Source organism: Linepithema humile, chromosome 4 (assembly GCF_040581485.1).
Source record: "Linepithema humile isolate Giens D197 chromosome 4, Lhum_UNIL_v1.0, whole genome shotgun sequence".
NCBI classification, from domain to species: Eukaryota; Metazoa; Arthropoda; class Insecta; order Hymenoptera; family Formicidae; genus Linepithema; species Linepithema humile.
In genome coordinates this window covers 28,094,524-28,115,064 of record NC_090131.1, presented here as the reverse complement: position 1 = coordinate 28,115,064, position 20,541 = coordinate 28,094,524, and the positions used below count along the sequence as shown (strand labels likewise).

General features: G+C 32.5%; 4 protein-coding genes across 5 annotated transcripts; 3 read left to right on the top strand and 1 right to left on the bottom strand.

Annotated features, from left to right (window-relative positions):
- Positions 1-2,386: 2,386 nt before the first annotated feature.
- On the bottom strand, positions 2,387-3,704 carry PIG-M (Phosphatidylinositol glycan anchor biosynthesis class M). Its single transcript, XM_012376701.2, has one exon. It carries the CDS (start codon positions 3,633-3,635, stop codon positions 2,463-2,465), a length of 1,173 nt encoding a protein of 390 aa, XP_012232124.1. The 5' UTR covers positions 3,636-3,704; the 3' UTR covers positions 2,387-2,462.
- Positions 3,705-5,075: 1,371 nt separating this feature from the next.
- On the top strand, positions 5,076-7,829 carry LOC105677829 (probable tyrosyl-DNA phosphodiesterase). The gene is made up of 7 exons (XM_012376700.2): positions 5,076-5,295; positions 5,377-5,454; positions 5,530-5,828; positions 5,897-6,582; positions 6,657-7,199; positions 7,281-7,482; positions 7,623-7,829. The coding sequence occupies exons 1-7, from the start codon at positions 5,283-5,285 to the stop codon at positions 7,767-7,769; spliced, it is 1,968 nt and encodes a 655-aa protein (XP_012232123.2). The 5' UTR covers positions 5,076-5,282; the 3' UTR covers positions 7,770-7,829.
- Positions 7,830-7,962: 133 nt separating this feature from the next.
- Positions 7,963-12,114, top strand: LOC105677828 (probable tyrosyl-DNA phosphodiesterase). Its single transcript, XM_012376699.2, has 8 exons — positions 7,963-8,115; positions 8,194-8,405; positions 8,487-8,564; positions 8,634-8,986; positions 9,058-9,770; positions 9,847-10,386; positions 10,476-10,677; positions 10,818-12,114. The coding sequence occupies exons 2-8, from the start codon at positions 8,393-8,395 to the stop codon at positions 10,968-10,970; spliced, it is 2,052 nt and encodes a 683-aa protein (XP_012232122.2). The 5' UTR covers positions 7,963-8,115; positions 8,194-8,392; the 3' UTR covers positions 10,971-12,114.
- A 342-nt stretch (positions 12,115-12,456) lies between these two features.
- LOC105677850 (protein THEM6) lies at positions 12,457-19,894 on the top strand. 2 transcript variants are annotated; one of them, XM_012376723.2, is made up of 5 exons: positions 12,457-12,704; positions 14,001-14,423; positions 15,956-16,170; positions 18,425-18,610; positions 18,829-19,894. In XM_012376723.2, the coding sequence occupies exons 2-5, from the start codon at positions 14,267-14,269 to the stop codon at positions 18,940-18,942; spliced, it is 672 nt and encodes a 223-aa protein (XP_012232146.1). In that variant the 5' UTR covers positions 12,457-12,704; positions 14,001-14,266; the 3' UTR covers positions 18,943-19,894. The 2 variants fall into 2 exon arrangements, with proteins under 2 accessions (XP_012232146.1, XP_067209887.1); XM_067353786.1 differs by lacking the exon at positions 12,457-12,704 and adding an exon at positions 12,942-13,662.
- Positions 19,895-20,541: the final 647 nt, after the last annotated feature.

Below are 20,541 nucleotides of genomic sequence, written 5' to 3'. Positions count from 1 at the left end.
TTTTCTTGACTCGTACCTCTCGGATATTGCAGCGTGCTATTTTTTTATCCTCCTTTATCCAGTGCGCAATTATCGATGCGTCGATATATTGGAAATTTACATCGTATCTCGTTTCCGCGTAACGTTGTAGATGTTTCCTCATTTTGTACAAGGCCGAGATGAAACAAGATAATCTTTGTGCGACCGACGTTGCATCGTTGCAAGGAAAATACGAGCAATCCCATACCGGCAAGAGTTTCTTAAAAGAAACGCATTATAACATATCGGCGCACACATTTTATTTATTATCGACGTATAGAGTCAAGCCGAGTAATTGTGACACTAGGATAATAATGACATTGCAACGATAAAAGTAATAATAATTGTAAAAAAAATTATTAAACAATGATGGACAGGTCATTTAAGATTATTATAAAATGATCTGAAAACTCCTGTATTCGCGGCAAACATTAGGTTTAACTTAGTATCACATTTACCTAATCGACTCGAAATCCCTTACGAAAAAATATCGGTGAAAAAAAAAGATATTCTGCGGGAATGTTTTACATTTATGAAATTTATTCTAAAACAATTTGCTACTAGCTTTATTCTTGAGTAGCACGCTAAAATATTCTCCAAAGTATTCGACTTTATGTAAACAATGAAGGACGATGGATTTTTGCACTTTCTATGTATGTGCCTCGAAAAAAGCAAAGACTTACGTTGCTGCATTCGCCCAGTTATAGTCTTCTATGTCTCCCGTAATCGTACGATTCCTTTGTATATCATATCGACGATGATTTTTCAGGGAAGGCTTAGCGAGAAACGAGGATTGGTTTGTGAATAATGTAAAACGTTATCCTCGTCGTAACTTCCGGGCCTCGCAGTCACGATGGAAATTATTTATAATTTTAATCGCTTCGATCGGTGGCCTGTACTTTCATTCCCTGCGCGGCCCGGGATTTTACCTCGATGTTATCCGACTGATCTCCGTGCAAACGTTCGCGCAAGGCGCTTGACGCGAAGATCAGGTGTGCGTGTATCCATTTCAAGAGAGAGAACAAAAATAAAATAGATTACTTCATATAGCACACAGTTGAGCAAACTGTAATGAAAGCAATGAAAGAAAATAATGCTATTTTTATATGTTGCACTTCATCATCATCCGCCGTAAAAAACCCGTAGTTATATGAAAAAAAAAGATCTATTTCAGTTTTCGACTCGTATCCATTGGGCCATTTCGTGTCGCCGAAAATCTCGCCGAAAAGCCCGCATTTCCGTGGAATAATCGGGAAAGATTTGATACATAAATCAAATGTAGTTATTAAAAAAAAATAAAAAGTATGTATGATTTATTTAAAAATTATGAAATATTCGTCTCTAGTTAAATCTAGTAAAAATAAAAATTAATCTACTTCTCTCAAACATCTTTGTTTTATCCACGCGTCAAGTGTTTCCGCGGATAATTATGTGAATAAAAATTTTAATGAAAGCAAAATTTAAACAAAAATATTTGCATACCGTAACTCGTATAATCTGACAAGAAATGGCCCAATAATATTAACGTCATAATATTTAGCAGCTTAGAACAATCGAATCGATGAAAAAAAAAAAAATCTCGGAAAATGATCCAAGAGATGCTCTTGCTCACAGTTAATCTAGATTATTATAGTAAGATTTACGATTATTGTATTATTACTACTATATCTACATTCCTTTTCAGAATCTACCACTATTACTTTATGAAGCTATCTGTAAATAAGTATTTTGTATTCCTGCAAAAAAATAAAATTAAGAATCATTATAACTCGTCTGATATTTTTACCGCCGATATAAGTACCGCGTAGACTAATGAAAGTGATACTTTATAAATAATTAGACTTGTAGATAATATGTGCTTTTTTATTAAAACTTAAATAAATTCAAGTTTTTTGAACAATCCATCATCTATTATCCTTGACATACTTTACAAATAAATAGTACAGGATGTCATAAATTTCTACTATTATATTCAGAATTCTAAAATTGAGATTTTTTATAAACACACATATAAGTTTTATTTTTAACATTGTATTATTTAAAATGTAAAATTATGAAAGTGTAAAAATAAATGATGATCAGTGTTATATTAAACAAAAATCGATTTCAATTTGTGTAAAGAATTCATAAACAAAATTTAAATAGCTTTGTGACATCCTGTATATATTAAGTTGAAAATTTTATGTAATTTTCTTTTGAATCATTGATTGCACATTTATTTTACATAATGTTTTCATGCATTCATCACTTTTAACGATAATCATTAAAAGAGTATAATGAAAATTATCCAGACAGCTAAATGTTGGCGATTCAAATTTGATCAAATTTGTTGTCGATCTGCCAACATTTTGCTTCCTGGGTAGCATGGTTGATTTTTCTTAAGTCATTTATTTCTTGCAAACATATAAAGGATAATACGTACATTAAATGTTACGCGTTTATAATCAATTTTTATAATGATCAATAATATCAACTAAAATTTTTACATTAACAGCAAAAAATAGAAGACTAGATATCCAAAGAAAATTGAACGAATTGAAATTTTGGAATTCTAGCATGTACGCAGTTAACAACCAAACACCTTGGCTTAAGATCCAAGAACATATTAAACATACGCATCTACGCAGACTCATTTCGATATTTGGCAGGCACAGAGGTAATAGAGACAAAAACCAAAAAAAGTATTGAGACGTTATCACCGGATTGTACATCACCGCGATTGTTGCTTGAATGAACATAGCGAATGGCAGTTTAGATTTTTCCGAATAATAATACGATGACATTAATAAGAGCACCAATTGCGGCAGAAACATAAGAATTTTCTGGATTACATTCTGCGGTTGATTAGCAGATAAATAAAGCATGTAAAAATATACAGAAAAATTGTGCCTGGCATCTTTACGCATTAAATGATATAGAAAGCTTTCGTGCAAGAACTGAAAGCCGTACAAATAATAACCCGTGATTGTTAAAGTAAAAATCGAAAATGCGCAACTCAGCATAAGCTTCCATTGGTTCTTGTTCGGTAAAAACCGATTATCCTTACACAGAGATAAGAACATAGGCAGACTGAATATCAACGGATACAATCTAAAATGTACAGATACCCCGTGTAACAATCCGGCTAATGTAACTTTATCTCTCTGCAATAAATCTAATGTAAGGGTAACTAAGAGAACTGCTAACGAATCCGCGTTGCCTCTCGTCGAGATCACTAACGTTAGTGGATTATAGAGCCATAAGAGCGCGCAGAAATTTTTTACGGTCTCGTTACATTTCTGTCGCGCCAGAATATTTCTGATCAAGACTGCTATCAGTATATCTACTACGGAAAATAAGACCTTTCCGAAGTCTTTGTGCAATACGACGTTCGGTATCAAAAGCCAAGCCAAAAACGGCGAATAGCGATAAGTATGACGCTCGAACGGTGATCGTTGTTCTACTACATGCCTAGCGGCATCGGTAAATACTTTATAATCTACGTCTGTGTACGGCACAGCAAAATATACGTCGTGAAAATTGGCGTACAATATTAAGACTAATCGTACAGTGAATGCTGATAGGCAGTGTGACATGAATGACATGTTACTTATTTTACTGCGTATCATGTTTATCATTTTAGAATTAAAGGTAAAGGCGTGTAAATCAAAGACACAGATATCTACTAGTCAATTGTCAATCTTGTTTATAATCTTGTACTACTGCTTGCTGCGGCTTTCACAAGACATCTTTTCAATTCGTTGAATTCCGCGGCGCAAGCGTTCTTTTCTAAGTTAGATTTCGCTAACACACAAGATGCATATTTTGATGCTGCTTCGTGGCATCGAGCTATCAAAGTCGGATATTGTTTCAGTCTGCCCTTAGCTTTTTTTACACTTTCCATTCTTTTATATACACAAATTTATTTTAATCTGGCAGAAATTGTACTCTGACTTCTTTGTTCTGGAGTCGCAAAAGTAATATCATAAATGGGTTTGCTAAAAAAGATACACATAGAAAATGATAAACCTAAGAGAATAAATGCACGTGGATGACGGTGCATAAAACCCTTCCTTTTTGGTAAGTTTGCCCTAAAGTCACTTGGCATTTTATGACTTGTTTATTTCAGAACTTTTCGCTGGAAAAAGGATGGAATTTATTAAAATATTATAATTAAAAGATAATTGTTTTCTCGAATCAAAAGAAAGTTTCAGTGAACTAGATATTAGACTCACATAATCAACAGTGTTATGTTTATATGGTTCAGAAGTATTTATACCATCGCAAACTATGGAGATAGAAGAATGCTTCAAACAACACTGTCTTAATTCCTCAATTACTTCTTCACAGCGAGATGGTTGATAAACATTATCTAAAAATATAAAATATGCATAACTATAACATTTAATAAGATTTACAATATTTAATAAAAAGTCAGATATAGGTTTATTACAACATCTTATCATTCATACTTATTAATTATTTCTTTAACATACACATATCATGTTGCTATCACTTTTTATCACTATATTAATCAATATATTAATGTTAAATATCTCGTTTGTCTAAAATAGTTCATATATTTTAAAATAGTCTTTGTTTTTTATTGTGTGCCGTCAACCATATGATATTTAATTGGTTTTTTGACACTGATTTTTAAAATAGTCTCACAAGAAAGAGGTTAGAAATTGTGATTGTGATGTTTTAATGCATTAAATTGTACAAACCTTTCAAGCACTTTTGTAATTTACACGCAAATTTTTTACAGGGATCAATCGTCGTCATACAGAATAATTAAACTTTTTAAACTTCTTTTAATTATTATCGTACACTTATGTAATATTACGTAGAATTAGCAGAACATACAAATTTTATCTTGTGTGAAACTGGGAGATCATCAACGCCCTCTGGGAGAATATACCCTACATTCGATGACATTTTATTATCCAATAGGAAAATGTGCATTCTAAAAGTGTTGGCAACCTTATTTTTGTCCCTAAAAAGCAAATCTTTCTATTGGTTTTTGGATGTAGCTATATTGGACAAAAAGTGCAAAATTTACTGGCTTCAACTTTCACATAGGTAACACTCTATTCAATTATTTGTTAGTTTACGACTGTTCACGGCAGCGATGCGTGGAATGTGTTAACCATATGATTATGTTCAAACAATTGTCATTTGAAAGAAATTTTAGTTGTGTTAATTATTATCAAGATAAATGAGAATTTTTCTTTGTAAATTATTATTTTGTTTAAACTACCTCAATTAATATCTGATTTACGACAATGAATTCTATAGGTAACAATGATTATGAGCGTTATATGTATGTCATATTTTCGTATTTTTAAATAATAAAAAATAATTTATTTAATATTTTAGCAAAACAACGTTGTCCTTTTATGGAAAAATGTTATCGGAAAAATCCGATTCATTTCAGTGAAATGTCACATCCACACTGTAACTATTTATTTATATTTTTTAATTACATATATATTTATTAGACGAGTTAATTAATTTTTTTCTGAATTTTAGTGGAGAAATTACTGATCAACCAGCTGGACGGAATTATTGAAATACCTGAGGTTCTCCATTTTACATGTGATGATCGTACACAATTGATGGATCAATTAAAAGTACTACAAATGGTGCTTAGAAAGGAGAGAGACAAAAATAAAGTGAATCCATTAGATGCTAAAAAAGATTTGAAAGAAAAAATAGAGAAACATAAGAAAGTAATGACGCAGAGAAGGGAAGATAAGCTCAAACAAATGCATGCAGAAGCACAAGCACTTTCTAGAGCTTTGAGCAGTGATGAATCTTCAGAAAGCAAAGTTAGTAAAATGGAAAAAGAATCTGTAGAAGATAAGTGTAATAAATATAATAAATATAAATTTTTTAGACAAGGAAGAGAAGTCAAGAACCATCGAGTTCCTCTGTAAGAAAGAAGATAAAACAGATGAGTTTAGAGAGCAATGATGACATTAGTGATTCTCAGCAAGATATTAGTGATTATCAAAGCAGTTCTACAAGTAATGCGAGCTCCCGTGCAGGAACATCCATCATGGATATGTATCAAGCTTGCAATTCTGAAAAATCTAGGAAAGAAGTCAGACAGAAAGCCATTCAAATGATGAGACGTTCTGGACACATGGTATCAGTTGTGGAACCAGGAGAATTTGCAATAAAATATGCCTTCTCAGCGCCTTACCACTTATTTTTCACAAGAATTGAAAAGTCTAAGGAAACTTATAATCAACAATTTTCCATCACTTTTCCTGAGATTCTCGATAGAAGTCTTGGAGAGATTGTCAACAGTCTTCATCTGAATTTTATGGTTGATGTTGGTTGGCTATGTTTGCAGTATCTGTTGGCTGGTCAACGCACTGACATGTTGATACTATATGGTGATAGAGTAGATCATGAAAAATTGGGCAGCAACATTACTATGATACATGTAGACATGCCGAACAAGTTTGGCTGCCATCATTCCAAGATTATGATTTTGCAATACAAAGATGATGGAATTCGAGTGGTTGTCTCTACTGCTAATTTGTACTCTGATGACTGGGAGAATAGAACACAAGGGTTTGTTAAATGTTTGTTAAATATCAGTACTGTGAGGTTTACAAATAACATATTTTTTTCATTGTATTAAATAGCCTGTGGATATCGCCGCATCTACCTCTGCTTCCGGAATCTGCAAATCCCAGCAATGGAGAATCTCCAACGGGCTTCAAGAAGGATCTCGAGCGATATTTGAGTAAATATAGACACCCGGCTTTAACACAGTGGATATGGGCGGTGCGGAAGGCAGACTTTTCTGCCGTGAATGTGTTTCTCGTCGCTTCTGTTCCTGGAACCCACAAAGATATTGAAGTCGATTTTTGGGGACACAGAAAACTAGCATATGTTCTATCGCGTCACGCCACACTGCCGCCGGATGCTCCTCAGTGGCCTATAGTCGCGCAAAGCTCCAGCATCGGCAGTCTTGGTCCAAATTTTGAAAGCTGGTTGTCGAAAGAAATAGTTCCGTGTATGTCGAGAGAAACTACTAAAGGTTTAAAGAGTCATCCGAATTTCCAGTTTATTTACCCATCGGTAGAAAATTACAAGCAGAGCTTTGATTGCCAAAATTTGTCATGCTGTTTGCCATACAGTGCACAAGTGCATTCAAAACAAGAGTGGATAGAATCTTATTTATGGTAATAATTGTCTTTTTCTATTAACGTGATGGTTTAGAAGCGACTCGTTATTTCTATACACAGATTTTTATTATTATTCAGCCATTGGAGAGCTATGCGAACAGGACGAGACCGCGCGATGCCCCATATTAAATCTTACACAAGAATTTCGCCCGACTTTAAAAGTATTCCTTGGTTTGTGCTCACCAGTGCAAATCTGAGCAAAGCTGCCTGGGGAGTTCAACGAAGCAACCATTATATAATGAGTTATGAAGCCGGTGTTATATTTATACCAAAATTCATCGTAAGCGCTATTATAGCTACTATATTTTAATCTAATTTCTAATATATTAATAATTTAATGTCATCAAAATATTTTAAAAAAGTATATTTGATTAATTCTAATGAAATTATTATCTTAAATTTGTTTGTATTTCTGCTCAGACGAAGACAACGACATTTCCAATTGAGGAGGAAGAGGATCCAGCCGTTCCGGTATTCCCCATTCCATACGATCTTCCATTGTGCCGATACGATTCGAGTGACAAACCTTTCGTTAGCGAATTTCTTAGTGCTATGAGTAAAAGATAATTTTGACCATTGTTTTTTTTTTTACCACTTTTGAACAATAAAATATTTTTTAACAGTAAATGGAATGCTTGTAAGTAAAGTATTTATATTTGTATTTACATGTATTTTTCACAAGTGTATTTTTAAAATTAAGTAATATCAACGTTTTTTTCTTGATTAAAAATTTTTTTTTGGAATTTATAAAAAGAAATAACCATTAATTTACGACATTTCTATTATTTATATTTATATGTATTATTGTTATTCGCGAATCAATCGCGAGAGAAACAAGACATAAGTTAAATATTTTTCTAATATCCGAAGCAGAGCCGAGTGGGGAATGCACATGGACACGGTTATCGCTTGTGTGCGTGCCCTTCCATCACGATTTCATGCGGCTGTGAATCAGCTGACTTACATCACTGATAGTGATTCACTGTTGCAGATCCAGTCAGTGCCAATATGTTTTATAACTCGATAATGTGGAATGTGTTAACCAAATGATTATGTTCAAACAATTGTCATTTGAAAAAAATTTTATAGTAACATAATGTTGTGTTAATTGTTATCAAGATCAATGAGAATTTTTCTTTGTAGATTATTATTTCGTTCAAACCACCTTAATTCATATCTGATTTAAGACAATGAATTCTATAGGTAAGAATGATTATAAGCGTTATATGTATGTCATACTTTTGTGTTTTGAAATAACGAAAGATTATTCATTTAATATTTTAGCAAAGCAACCTTGTCCATTTATGGAAAAATGTTATCAGAAAAATCCGATTCATTTCAGTGAAATGTCACATCCACACTGTAACTATGTATTTATATTTTTTAATTCATATAATTAGACGAGTTAATTAATTTTTTTCTGAATTTTAGTGGAGAAATTACTGATCAATCAATTGGACGGTATCATAGAAATACCAGAAGTTCTCTGTTTTACATGTAATGATCGTACACAATTGATGGATCAGTTGAAAGTACTACAAATAGTGCTTAGAAAGGAAAGAGACCAAAACAAAGTGAATGTTTTACCTGCGACTAGTAGTTTATCTTCCAAAATAGAATCTTTATCTATTGCTGTATTAGATGATAAAGAAGATTTGAAACAAAAAGTAAAGACGCATAAGAAAGTAATGACGCAGAGAAGGGAAGATAAGCTCAAACAAATGGATGCAGAAGCACAAGCACTTTCTAGAGCTTCGAGCGATGAAGAAGCTTCAGAAAGCAAAGTTAGTAAAATGGAAAGAGAATCTGTAGAAGATAAGAGTAATAAATTTAATATGTGTAAATTTTTTTACAGACAAGGGGGAAAAGCTTAGAACCATCCAGTTCCTCTGCAAAAGACAAGATAAAAGAGATAAGCCTAGAGGAGATAAAACAGATAAGCCTAGAAAGCAATGATAAGGAGGATATTAGTGATTCACAGCAAGATAGTGAACTTCAAAGCAGTTCCCCAAGTGATGCGAACTCTTATGCATCTTTTATCTATATGCTCATGAATATGTATCAAGCTTGTAATTCTGAAAAATCTAGGCAAGAAGTCAGACAGAAAGCTATTTCAATGATAAAACATTCATTTGTGGAACCAGGAGAATTTGCAACAAAATATGCCTTATCAGATCCTTACAACATATTTTTCTCAAGAATTGAAAAGTCTGAGGAGACTTATAATCAACAATTCTCCATCACTTTTCCTGAGATTCTTGATAGAAGTCTTGGAGAGATTGTCAACAGTCTTCATCTGAATTTTATGGTTGATGTTGGTTGGCTATGTTTACAGTATCTGTTGGCTGGTCAACGTACTGACATGTTGATACTATATGGCTCTAGAGAAGATGATTTAGATCATGAAAAATTGGGCAGCAATATTACTATGATAAATGTGGAAATGCCGAGCGACTTTGGCTGCCATCATTCCAAGATCATGATTTTGCAATACAAAGATGGTGGAATTCGAGTGGTTGTCTCTACTGCAAATTTGTACTCTGATGACTGGGAGAATAGAACACAAGGGTTTGTTAAATGTTTCTAAATATTTTTATCAGCACTATAACGTTTATAGGTAATTTTCTCATTGTGTATTAATTAGTCTGTGGATTTCGCCACATCTACCTTTGCTGTCGGCTGCAGAAGCTGCGAATCCTAACGGTGGAGAATCTCCAACGGGCTTTAAAAAGGATCTGAAACGATATTTAGAAACATATAAGTACCCAGCTTTAACACAGTGGATATTGGCGGTGCAAAGGGCAGATTTTTCTGCCGTAAATGTGTTTTTTGTCGCTTCCGTTCCTGGAACTCACAAGGGCGGTCTATGGGGATATAGAAAATTAGCGTTTGTTCTATTGCGTCACGTCACATTACCGCCGGATGCTCCTCAGTGGCCTATAATCGCGCAAAGTTCCAGTGTCGGCAGTTTTGGTCGAAATTTTAAAGGCTGGTTGTCGAAAGAAATAATTGCGTCTATGTCGAAAGAATCTAAAGGTTTTCCAAAGAGTCCTCCGAACTTCAAGTTTATTTATCCATCGAGAGAAAATTACAAGCAGAGCTTTGATTGCCAAAATTTGTCTTGCTGTTTGCCATACAGTGAGGAATTGCATTCAAAACAGGAGTGGATAGAATCATATTTATGGTAAGCTACAATTATTTTTTTTTTCTATTCAAATTAGTGGTTTAGCGGCGACTTACTATTTCTATACACGGATTTTTATTGTTATTTAGCCAGTGGACAGCTACGCGAACAGGACGTGACCGCGCGATGCCTCATATTAAATCTTACACAAGAATTTCGCCCGACTTGAAAAGTATTTCTTGGTTTGTGCTCACCAGTGCGAATCTGAGCAAAGCCGCCTGGGGTGTTTACCGAGGCGACTATTGTATATCAAGTTATGAAGCTGGTGTTATATTTATACCAAAATTCGTCGTAAGCACTATTATTGCTACTACGTTTTAATCTAATTTCTAATATATTAATAATTTAATGTCATCGAAATATTTTTAAAAAGTATATTTGATTAATTCTAATCATATTATTATCTAAAATTTGTTTGTATTTCTGTTCAGACGAAGACAACGACATTTCCAATTCAGGACGAAGAGGATCCAGCCGTTCCAGTATTTCCCATTCCATACGATCTTCCATTGTCTCCATACAATTCGAGCGATAAACCTTTCGTTGTCGAGTTTCTTCATGCTTTGGCTGAAAAACAATTGTGATGATCATTGTTTTTTTTACCACTTTTGAATAATATAATATTTTTTGACGGTGAATGGAATGATTATGAATAAAGTATTTATATATTTTTATTTACATATATTTTTTACAATTGTATTTTTAAAATCAGAAAGTAATAGATATCAGTGTTTTTTTTCTTGATTACAAATTTTCTTATGGAATTTATTGAAAAAAATAATCATTAATTCACCACATTTCTATTTATATTTACATGTACTATTGTTATTTGCGAATCAGCCGCGAGAGAGATAGGACATAAGGGAAAAAAGCGACAAAAAAAAAACAAGTTGAAATGTTTGCGAGAATTCTTACATGGTGCGTGACTTTTTTCCTGTCTTGATTTCGCTGCGAATTCGTGCCGACTATTTGAGACGCGTTTTCCATAAAACATTAGCGTATGAAAGTACTTCCTTGATGCGAGAGTCGAAGTATCTGCTCTCGTAGTATTAGTGTTGCCTGTTTTGTACATGCTTAGCCTTCGAATGGCTGTTAATCAAATCACTATGTTCTCGTATATACACGGCAATTATGTATATCTCACGCACATTAGGCAATACGTCTCGTCGAGATACATTCTATTTATAAAATGGTTTTCCGTGCGGAATTCTTAATGACGAATGATAAGCTTTTATATTGTTTATTTTTGAAATGTAAAAAGATAGGACACTATGCTACCTGAAGGAATTTAATCGATTTCAAGTTTGTTTTTTTTTTAACGATGCGCTTTCAGAATAAGAAATAAATTAAAAAATAGTAATAAAAATTTAGAAGAAAAAGAAAGGAAATAAATATTTACCTTTTGTGATACACACATATTGATCCATTTTAGTACATATATTTAAGATTAGATCTTGTTTATCTTCACACCAGATTTCTGTATGCACGCTCTTATCTTTTGTCGTATTAACGCATTTATACTATGAAGCAAGGCAAACATCACTTCCCTCAGTAAACACGAGTCGAGTGGCGAAGACTAGTATTTCTATTGATATTTTATTACTCGATGATTTCGCTCCATCAAATTGTTCCTCATCTCTTTTCAAGATTCTCAAGTATGTATGGAAGTGGCGATAAAAAAGTAGTAAAATATTAATATTGTTCTGAATAAAATAATGTTTAGTAATGTGTGTGAAAAAAAATTTTTATTTGAAGTTATTTCGTTTCTTTATACCTACTGATTATTTTTTAATACATTATTTAATACTTATTTAAAATATTTAATATTAATTTATTACTTTTTATTTATGCTTATTTAATATTTATTTAAAGTAACTAATACAAATAAATGGCTTTGAGTTTTGATTAATTGATTGGCCTCTAGTGATTTAATTGGTTTTCACTGGCTTCCTGTTTCGCCTGGGGCTTGCATTTATTACTAAAATCAATTTTATAGTTGGAATTTGTTAGACGAGAATGACGTCAAAGTTCCACAAGCCACCCTGAACCTCCCACCAAGAGTTCGACTTCCTAGTTGGATGTCCTCGGCGCAGATGCAGCTTCGGGAAGGGACATCTCGGCGCCGGCGACGGCGGCCGGCTGAGGACGTCGATCACCAGTACGTGAGATGTCATCGACGGGATAGGATCTCTCTCTGGATGGACTTCATTCTGTATGTGATTTGCCCGTTCGTTATTGGTGATTGTCTACGGAAAATCTTGCCGGAAAATCATTAGCCTCTTCATTGAATCTATTGATAGAAGATTGCTGGAGAATTTGTAAGTGCGACCGCAGAAAAAACGTCGGAAGTAACGTATTGCACTTGTATATGTGTATGTGCGCATGTGTATTACAAGATGAATTTGACGTGTGCATACTAAATTTTCGGGAAGAAGAACAGAGTGAGTAGAAAACGTGTCTCGCCTGATAATGCGCTGATAAACGCGAAAGTATCGAAAGTAGGTTGTACCTTGGTGTAACCTTGGTACAGTTCAGTTGACTCACCTTATTCGATTTTATTTTGCTTTTTTATTACACAAGACGATCACACATTAATTCGAAATATGCACGAAACCATGCACGAAACATACAATTTTTACTTATTTCAATAAAATAAATTCAACGTTGCGACGCATCGCATTCACACTCACGTAATATTTTTCGCTGAATTAAAAATGCTGATTTTTTTTTAGTTCTATACTTTTCAAGAATTTTTCACAGTAGCATGATTCACAAAGCAGACATTTCAAGCTATTTCAACAAAATAATACGCTTGTGTTCTTTATAGAAAATTTAATTTTTTTTAACATGGTTATTGAGAAATCAATTTGAATAATTTGAACAGTATTACATCTTGTTTTATCGTATGGAAATCGTATGGGAATTGCAGACAGTCGGCTGTTATTTGGTAAAATCGATTAGCGTCAGCACGCAAATCTGTAATTTCAACATTTATAAAAAAGCTTCGTGTATTTTCACATTTGTACTGAAGATTTTATTCAACCGGTGATTTGGGTTTTGTTTAAGCCTGTGGTTAATGCCCTTAATTAAATTCGAAACTTTTGAAAAATGAAGACGTGTGAAAATTAACACTTAACCCATTAGACATTGAAAGTCCAGATTACTGTCTCTTGGATAATAAATATGTATAGAAACGTTTCGCATATAACGATGATTTAAAAAAGTAAGCATGTTAAATGCGCAAACATATTAGTGATGGGCCAGACTACTCTTATGGTAATACTTACTTTATGTCAAAAAAATTATTCCCACAACTAATATCGCTGTTTCAAAATAAATAATATTTTTATTAAGCCGATATTTTCAGATTTTTTATTTATACTTTGTAATTATATTTATTTACATGTATTTTGTATAAATTTAATAATAGTTGCTAATAGTCAAATTATAATAGCCGAAGACTGTTAATTAAGAATACATTCGTTAAGAAAGATATTTGCTTTTATTGTCCACAAAAGGACAAATTATTCTTACTGCTAGATATCAATCTAAAGTACTAATTTTTCGGATACACAGAGAAAATTAAACCTATAATTTTAATTTCTTTCCACAAGGTTCGTCAGAATGATGTCATCAAACATTTCAAGATGAATCCGTCGATGCTGCTGCAGCTAATTCGGAATTTTTCGAAATGGTACGAGGGCAGCCTATGTTTTTATTGACGGGACGAGAAGGGCCAGCGAACGTTGCCAACTACCCAGACGAATCGATAAACCGGTGCAAGCTGTTGCAGCGGTGGAGAATTTCCAAAGTCTAATACGGAACAAACAGGAAGCGTTTCGCCGATTTTCGCGGGGTGACAACCCGATCGACGGTCAGGATGATGACTTGCTGGGTCCTCGTCGGGATTTTTGCGGGCGTTGTACTCCTTTATGGCCTCATTGAACTTCACTATTTCCTGCGCATGTTCCTCACCGTTTTCCTCGCACGCTTCTGCAAGAAAAGAGTGCACATTTTCGATGAAACTGTGGTCTACGGTACGTGACATTCCTCTAGAAATATTAACTTTTGCTTAAAAAATTATGCTTTACACGAAAATTACTACTCGAAAAAGTATTTGACTGCAAATGAATAAAATTACAAAAATTCTATTAATTATCAATTATTTTTTTTCTTTAACGATAGAACGACAGTAAAATAAATAATGAATTAGTCTTTTTAGTCTGACTTTTATATATGTAAGAAGAGTGTAAAGATTATACTTTATAAGGGATACAAGAATCCGGTTAAATATATAATGATATTTTTCTAAAAGCGATAACATTTAATAAATGTCAAGAGTATTGGAAAAATGCTACATTTTTTTAGTAAGTACATAATACTTTTCTCAGAAATTATTCTAATATGCATAATGCATATTTATTCCATAAAAAAAGTGACAAACATGAAGAAGGCAGTTACGATAAGAGATTATTGCGAAGAGATTATGTCGGATGTATTATAATCCAAGAATCCTTACGATTTTCCTGGTTATCTCAGTATGGCATGAACCTTGACCTACCACATGTAGAATCAGCTGGTAGGATGCTCGTGTCGCAAATCCGGACGAGTATTGATTTGCGTATCATAATGCGCTTAAATAGCGCAAAATTTCAAGCCTTTCCGGCATGGAAAAAGCGTTGTTATTGTAAATGTATGTTCTTTGACGGGTGATCAGTAATTTACCTTTAATTTTGTATTTACGTTATTCCTCGTAGAGAGATTTGTATATAGCTCTCCGGCGAATATAACATTGCAAACCGATTAGTTGTTTGTAATTATACAGCTGCTCGACCAGTTACGCATCCTTAATTCTTTTAATTTTTGAAGTTAAAATCAATCGGTTCTTGAAGTATTATCTTCTATAATGTAACATTACATATAATCTCAGTAAACACAAAGTAACAGTAACATAACATTAATGTTATAATTTCCCACTCAACAATATAATTTTTATGTACAAGGCATGTGTTATGTTACAGTTACATTGTTGAGTGAGAAATTATAACATTTATGTTACTGTTAGCTTGTGTTTACTGGGATGATCCTTGCATATAATGAACTGATTTTAGTTATACAAAAATCTAGTTATTACTTTGTAAGATTTAAATATATTCAGCATCAGATCAAATTTTTTATTTTTAAGTTTGAGTTAATTGCTTAACATATTTTTGATATGTTTTTAACTATTGAAGTATTAAACTACACATTCCCAAACATCCTGGGCACATCCTGGATATCCTTAGGAAGTCAGGAAGTCATCAGGATGTTCTCAGGATGTTTTGTGCTACGTGGGATTGTGTAGTTTTTATTGAACTTTTATCACCGTTTATTACTCGTGTTGTTGAAATAAACATGAGATATAATTGATTCATTTTAGTTTTTTTTTTATAACGCGTATTTACATATCACGTGCTTAACCACAGTGCACATTTGCAATCAAGATCGAAGTTACACAATCCAATTGCAGTTGGTTGTGCAATGTGCAATCTTTTATAACATATTTTTCATTACACATTGTCTTTTACAGGGGTTTGCACTACCACTGATGTGGATGCTCTCTTGTATCACATGAACAACGCGAGGTATCTTCGCGAGCTCGATTTTGCGCGGGCCGATTTCTTCGAAAGGACAGATCTGTACAGAGAAGTTTGTTCCCAAGGATCAGGCCTGGTGCAAGGAGCTGCTACTATACGCTACAGGCGTTTCATCAAGCCATTAACGATTTTTAAAATAACGTCTAAGGTAATTTGGAATAATTTATTAAATTACGTATCGCGCAAAAACTCATGTTTATATAAAAAAGTAAAAAAAATTAGGGAGTATTTTTTGTATAACAATTTAAATATTTTTACCTAATTAAAGTTATATAACTAAATAAAGGATCGCGTGATTTTGCTAATATATTGCGCATTTAATGATCCGTCCACCGCAGTCAATATTGCGTTTTAAATGTTAAATATGCGTTTTCATTCAATAATATATGTATTTTTATGAATAAGGAGTATTATTATGTTATATTATTTTGTTGTATATATTACACGTCTGCCACAAGAATCGGAACATTATACACATGTTATGTATTGCGGTTTTGTCGTCCGCAATTTTATGAAACATATTTTGAAGTAAATTATTTCATTGTATGTTGATTATTATATATTATTTAAAAGCTTATTTAGTATTCTATCTAACTGTATTATTCGTGTTTATTAACAATATCAGTTTTGTTCAATTTCAAACCGTTGAAAAAATATGGAAAAACAAAATGTTTGGAGGATTTTTTTCTATGAGTTCAAGCTTGGCCGAAATTAGACTTCCAAACGCAAACAGCTCGATATATCAACGAAGGATGTAGGACGGTGTAGGAGGGAAGCGCTAATAAATATACAGTTCAACATTGGTTCAAAAAATTTCGTGATGGAGACATTAGTTTTGAAGATTGTGAGGGTCGCGAACGACATTCTTTGGTGGTCAATCAACGTTCAATTAATGCGGGGAATTCATTTGCCAAGTTTTTTTCTCATTCTAATTACTTTTAAATGTTCTTTAATAATTATTTTCTCTACATTTAATTCTTCTGCAAAATCTCGAACCGTTGTACGTGGATTGGCTTCCACCGAAGCCTTGATCGGCTTCCACCAAAGAATGCCGTCCGCGACCCTCACGATCTTCAAGGCTAACGTCTGCATCACGATATCTTTGAACCAATGTTGGACTGTACTTTCGTTAACGTTCCCTCGCTCCATACTTCGTTGATATTCCGAGCTGTATGCGCTGCACTTGGCCAAACTTGAATTCGTACAAAAAAATCTTCCAAAAATCTTGTTCTTTTTTTTTTCAACGGTCTGAAATTAAACAATACTGATATTATTGATAAACACGAATAACATAGTTACATAAAGTACGAAATAAGCTTTTACATAATATATAATAATCAACACATAAAAAAATAATTGATTTCAAAATACGTTTCATAAAATTGCATACATTAAAACTGTAATTATTTGCCGACTAACCAAACATCATGTAAATCACGCCATGTACAATTATTTTTTTTTGAAGCACTTTTTTATTATTTCTAATGTATGTGTAAATACTATTTTGTTTTTTTCATTACAATGCATAGCGCGGTTGTATGACGCATAGTTTCAAAGCTCATGTGGTTCTTATTATAGAAACGTTTGCTTTAACGAATATTTTAAATTAGGGACACATGTTTCAATGCGATATAAACGCACAAAGATATTATAGCCACTAAATATTTATAATTTTTATATATAAAATATGTATTGTGTTTGTTAAAATATTAAGTTAGAGTACAGTGAAAAAAAAAATTTTTTTAAATTTTTGGTTAACGCAACTGTTGTAGAAAAAATAAATTTACAAAGATTGTAACATATTTTTGAGATTATTAGACGCTTGTGTATTGTGTTTGACGCTTATGGGTATTTGGCTATAAAACGCGAGAATAGTATGAAGTCATTATTAGTCATGATTATGTGTCACAAATAGGAAGTCTAATTGTAAATACAAACTACGTACTACCGTAACTTTTAATGAACAACACATTCTTTAACAACTTTGGAATCTTATACATTTGAGTCTCTTTTTACATGGTGGATGCGTACCGTGTAAAAAAATCGTGTAAAAAAAGTCGTGTAAAAATTGATTTGCAACAAAGTGATTATGGACATCTTCGTACTCCAATTATAAGACGCTTGTTTGTTTATATTACATATAAACGCGCGTACATATTCTTAAGGGCGATAGAAAAGGAGGATTTGAAATATTCGTACAGGATACGCGTGATTTTCGTGACATTTTCTGCGAACCGTGTAAAAGTAAGTAAAACGTATGAGAAAATGTGAATAAAACGTGTTAAAAAAACCGCGTAAATGTGAATCGTGTAAAAAAATACCGTGCAGAAAGAGACCCAGGTGTATTTTGAAAAGTGATTTTTCCATTTCGCCTAGTATAATGTATTTACTGTTTATTCCAGATAATTTATTGGGACGAAAGGAGCTTATTTATGGAGCATCGATTTATTACGCCGAGCGATGGTTTCATAAGAGCCATCGCAATTTGCAAGCAGAGACTTCTTGATTGTAGCGCAGAGACCGTCATTGGCGCACTATTAAATCGTACGGTAAAGCAGAATGGAAATGTCGAAGCAGGTGTGACGCAGGTGGGAAAAAGTTGTAAATGCACTTAATGCCACTCGTACCATTTCGAACGATTCAATTGCCGTTAAAAAATATTGCTAGTGAAAAATATTAAAATTATAATACTATGAAATGGAAAAGCATTGGCTCACATAGCAAATGCTTCAATTATTTTTCTAATGAATATTTAATTAATATAATGATATTGTGTCTTATATTTATTTTGTATTATAATTTCTAGGTGCCTCCTTGGCGACCCGAGATACCTCCAGAACTGAGAAGGTGGATGGAGAGCAACGAAATATCCTCGGCGATGTTGAGGCAGGATCCAATCGCGATGACGACGCATTGCTGACAAAAAGACGCCGCGACGTCCAGCAACGGCGTCGCTGTGACACCGATATACACAACCACGACTGTGTAATAATCGACGGAGTGTTAAATATTCTTGATCTTTCATCAATCATCGGACGACAGATGATTTCCTTGCTGATTTCCGGAATGAAATCGATTAATCTTAATGATTCTTGCGACTTTGAGTACTTAATTACTCACAACATATTTACGGTACTACGATATTACAATATTAAGATAATTTAGTGCGTAAGAATGTTCTGAAAAAAAGAAATAACTAAAGTGATCTACGATGGGCCTGATGTTCGGTGTAATTGAAAAGAAATATAGTTAATAAAATCGCAGAGAGCGATTATTTCTTCTTCGTATTTCTATTAAAATAAAACATAAATGCTTAGCTAAAATCTCAAACAAAAATGTTTAGAACAAAAATACGAGCTCAAAATTGTTTTTGTTATCTGTATTTTATCATTATCAGTAATATTTTATTGAAATGAGTATAAAACAATTGATGTAAAATATTGAATTAAAATATTAAAGTATCAGTTAAAAGTTAGTATTCTACATTGTGAAAATTAAATTATGTAATTATGTATGTAATATTTTTACATTAAACGACAAAGGAAATACCTCAAAATTAGAAGCGAAATGTATTTATCTTTGTGCCATTATTCGCGTTAATTTATTATTCAATTAAATATTATTACATATATTAGACACTATATATATAAAATATAAAATAAATGCGCTACTTGTGTCAACAATTGATTAGATATTTCACGCGCGTTTTATGCCTTAAATTTCTTTTGTACACAATGCCGCATCAATGAAAAATATATGGCAGGGAAATAGCAAATGTTAACTTGTTTAATATATAACAAATGCCTGTATTTATCTACATAGTGTATTAGGTGCCTTCACACACTGGAAGAAATATACATCTATTAGACGAACATGTTACTTTGCAATAATCTCAACCTTTTAAAAAAATAATATAATTATTAAAAAGAAATTATTTAAAAAAAGCAATACATTTACCTATCTCGTTTATGTTTAATGCAATAATGCCGTCTAATTAAATATGCACTGATGTGAGCATAAGTGAGGTTTACGATTTACTAAGGTCACTGATTTGCCAATGCCGATGACAAGCAACTATGCTATTGTTTTTCGATATTTTGACCATCGAGTTTTATAAGTTACATAACAAACCTAATAAAATTTGATACAAAATGGAGAACTAAAAAATATTATTCTTCGATTTTTTCGATATTTAAAATCTTGTTATCAAGAAATAAATATTAAAATTTAAATAATTGTAATAGAGATAGTCTAATAAAATTTTTACATGTTAAAAGTAACTTTATGCTTCTTGAAAAATTTAATTATAAAAAGAAATATATTTTTGAATCTTATGACTAAAAAATTACGTATATAAAAATATAAACTTTTTTTTGAAAAAAATTGTAATTAATAATAAAATTAAATAAGAATTAAGAAGTAATATTTATATACACAGTAATTAATATTTTTAATTTTTTCTACAATGTATCTATATAAATTATATAAATAAACGTGATTTTCCGTGATAAGTTTACAT

Excerpts from the sequence above, each read along its gene's own strand:
- PIG-M (XM_012376701.2), bottom strand. The coding sequence starts at position 3,635 with ATGATAAACATGATACGCAGTAAAATAAGTAACATGTCATTCATGTCA.
- LOC105677829 (XM_012376700.2), top strand. Across the intron at positions 6,583-6,656 it reads TGGGAGAATAGAACACAAGG|CCTGTGGATATCGCCGCATC; the intron begins GTTTGTTAAATG and ends TGTATTAAATAG. Across the intron at positions 7,200-7,280 it reads TGGATAGAATCTTATTTATG|CCATTGGAGAGCTATGCGAA; the intron begins GTAATAATTGTC and ends ATTATTATTCAG.
- LOC105677828 (XM_012376699.2), top strand. Across the intron at positions 9,771-9,846 it reads TGGGAGAATAGAACACAAGG|TCTGTGGATTTCGCCACATC; the intron begins GTTTGTTAAATG and ends TGTATTAATTAG. Across the intron at positions 10,678-10,817 it reads TATTTATACCAAAATTCGTC|ACGAAGACAACGACATTTCC; the intron begins GTAAGCACTATT and ends ATTTCTGTTCAG.
- LOC105677850 (XM_012376723.2), top strand. The coding sequence starts at position 14,267 with ATGATGACTTGCTGGGTCCTCGTCGGGATTTTTGCGGGCGTTGTACTC. Across the intron at positions 14,424-15,955 it reads CGATGAAACTGTGGTCTACG|GGGTTTGCACTACCACTGAT; the intron begins GTACGTGACATT and ends TGTCTTTTACAG. Across the intron at positions 16,171-18,424 it reads TTTTTAAAATAACGTCTAAG|ATAATTTATTGGGACGAAAG; the intron begins GTAATTTGGAAT and ends TGTTTATTCCAG.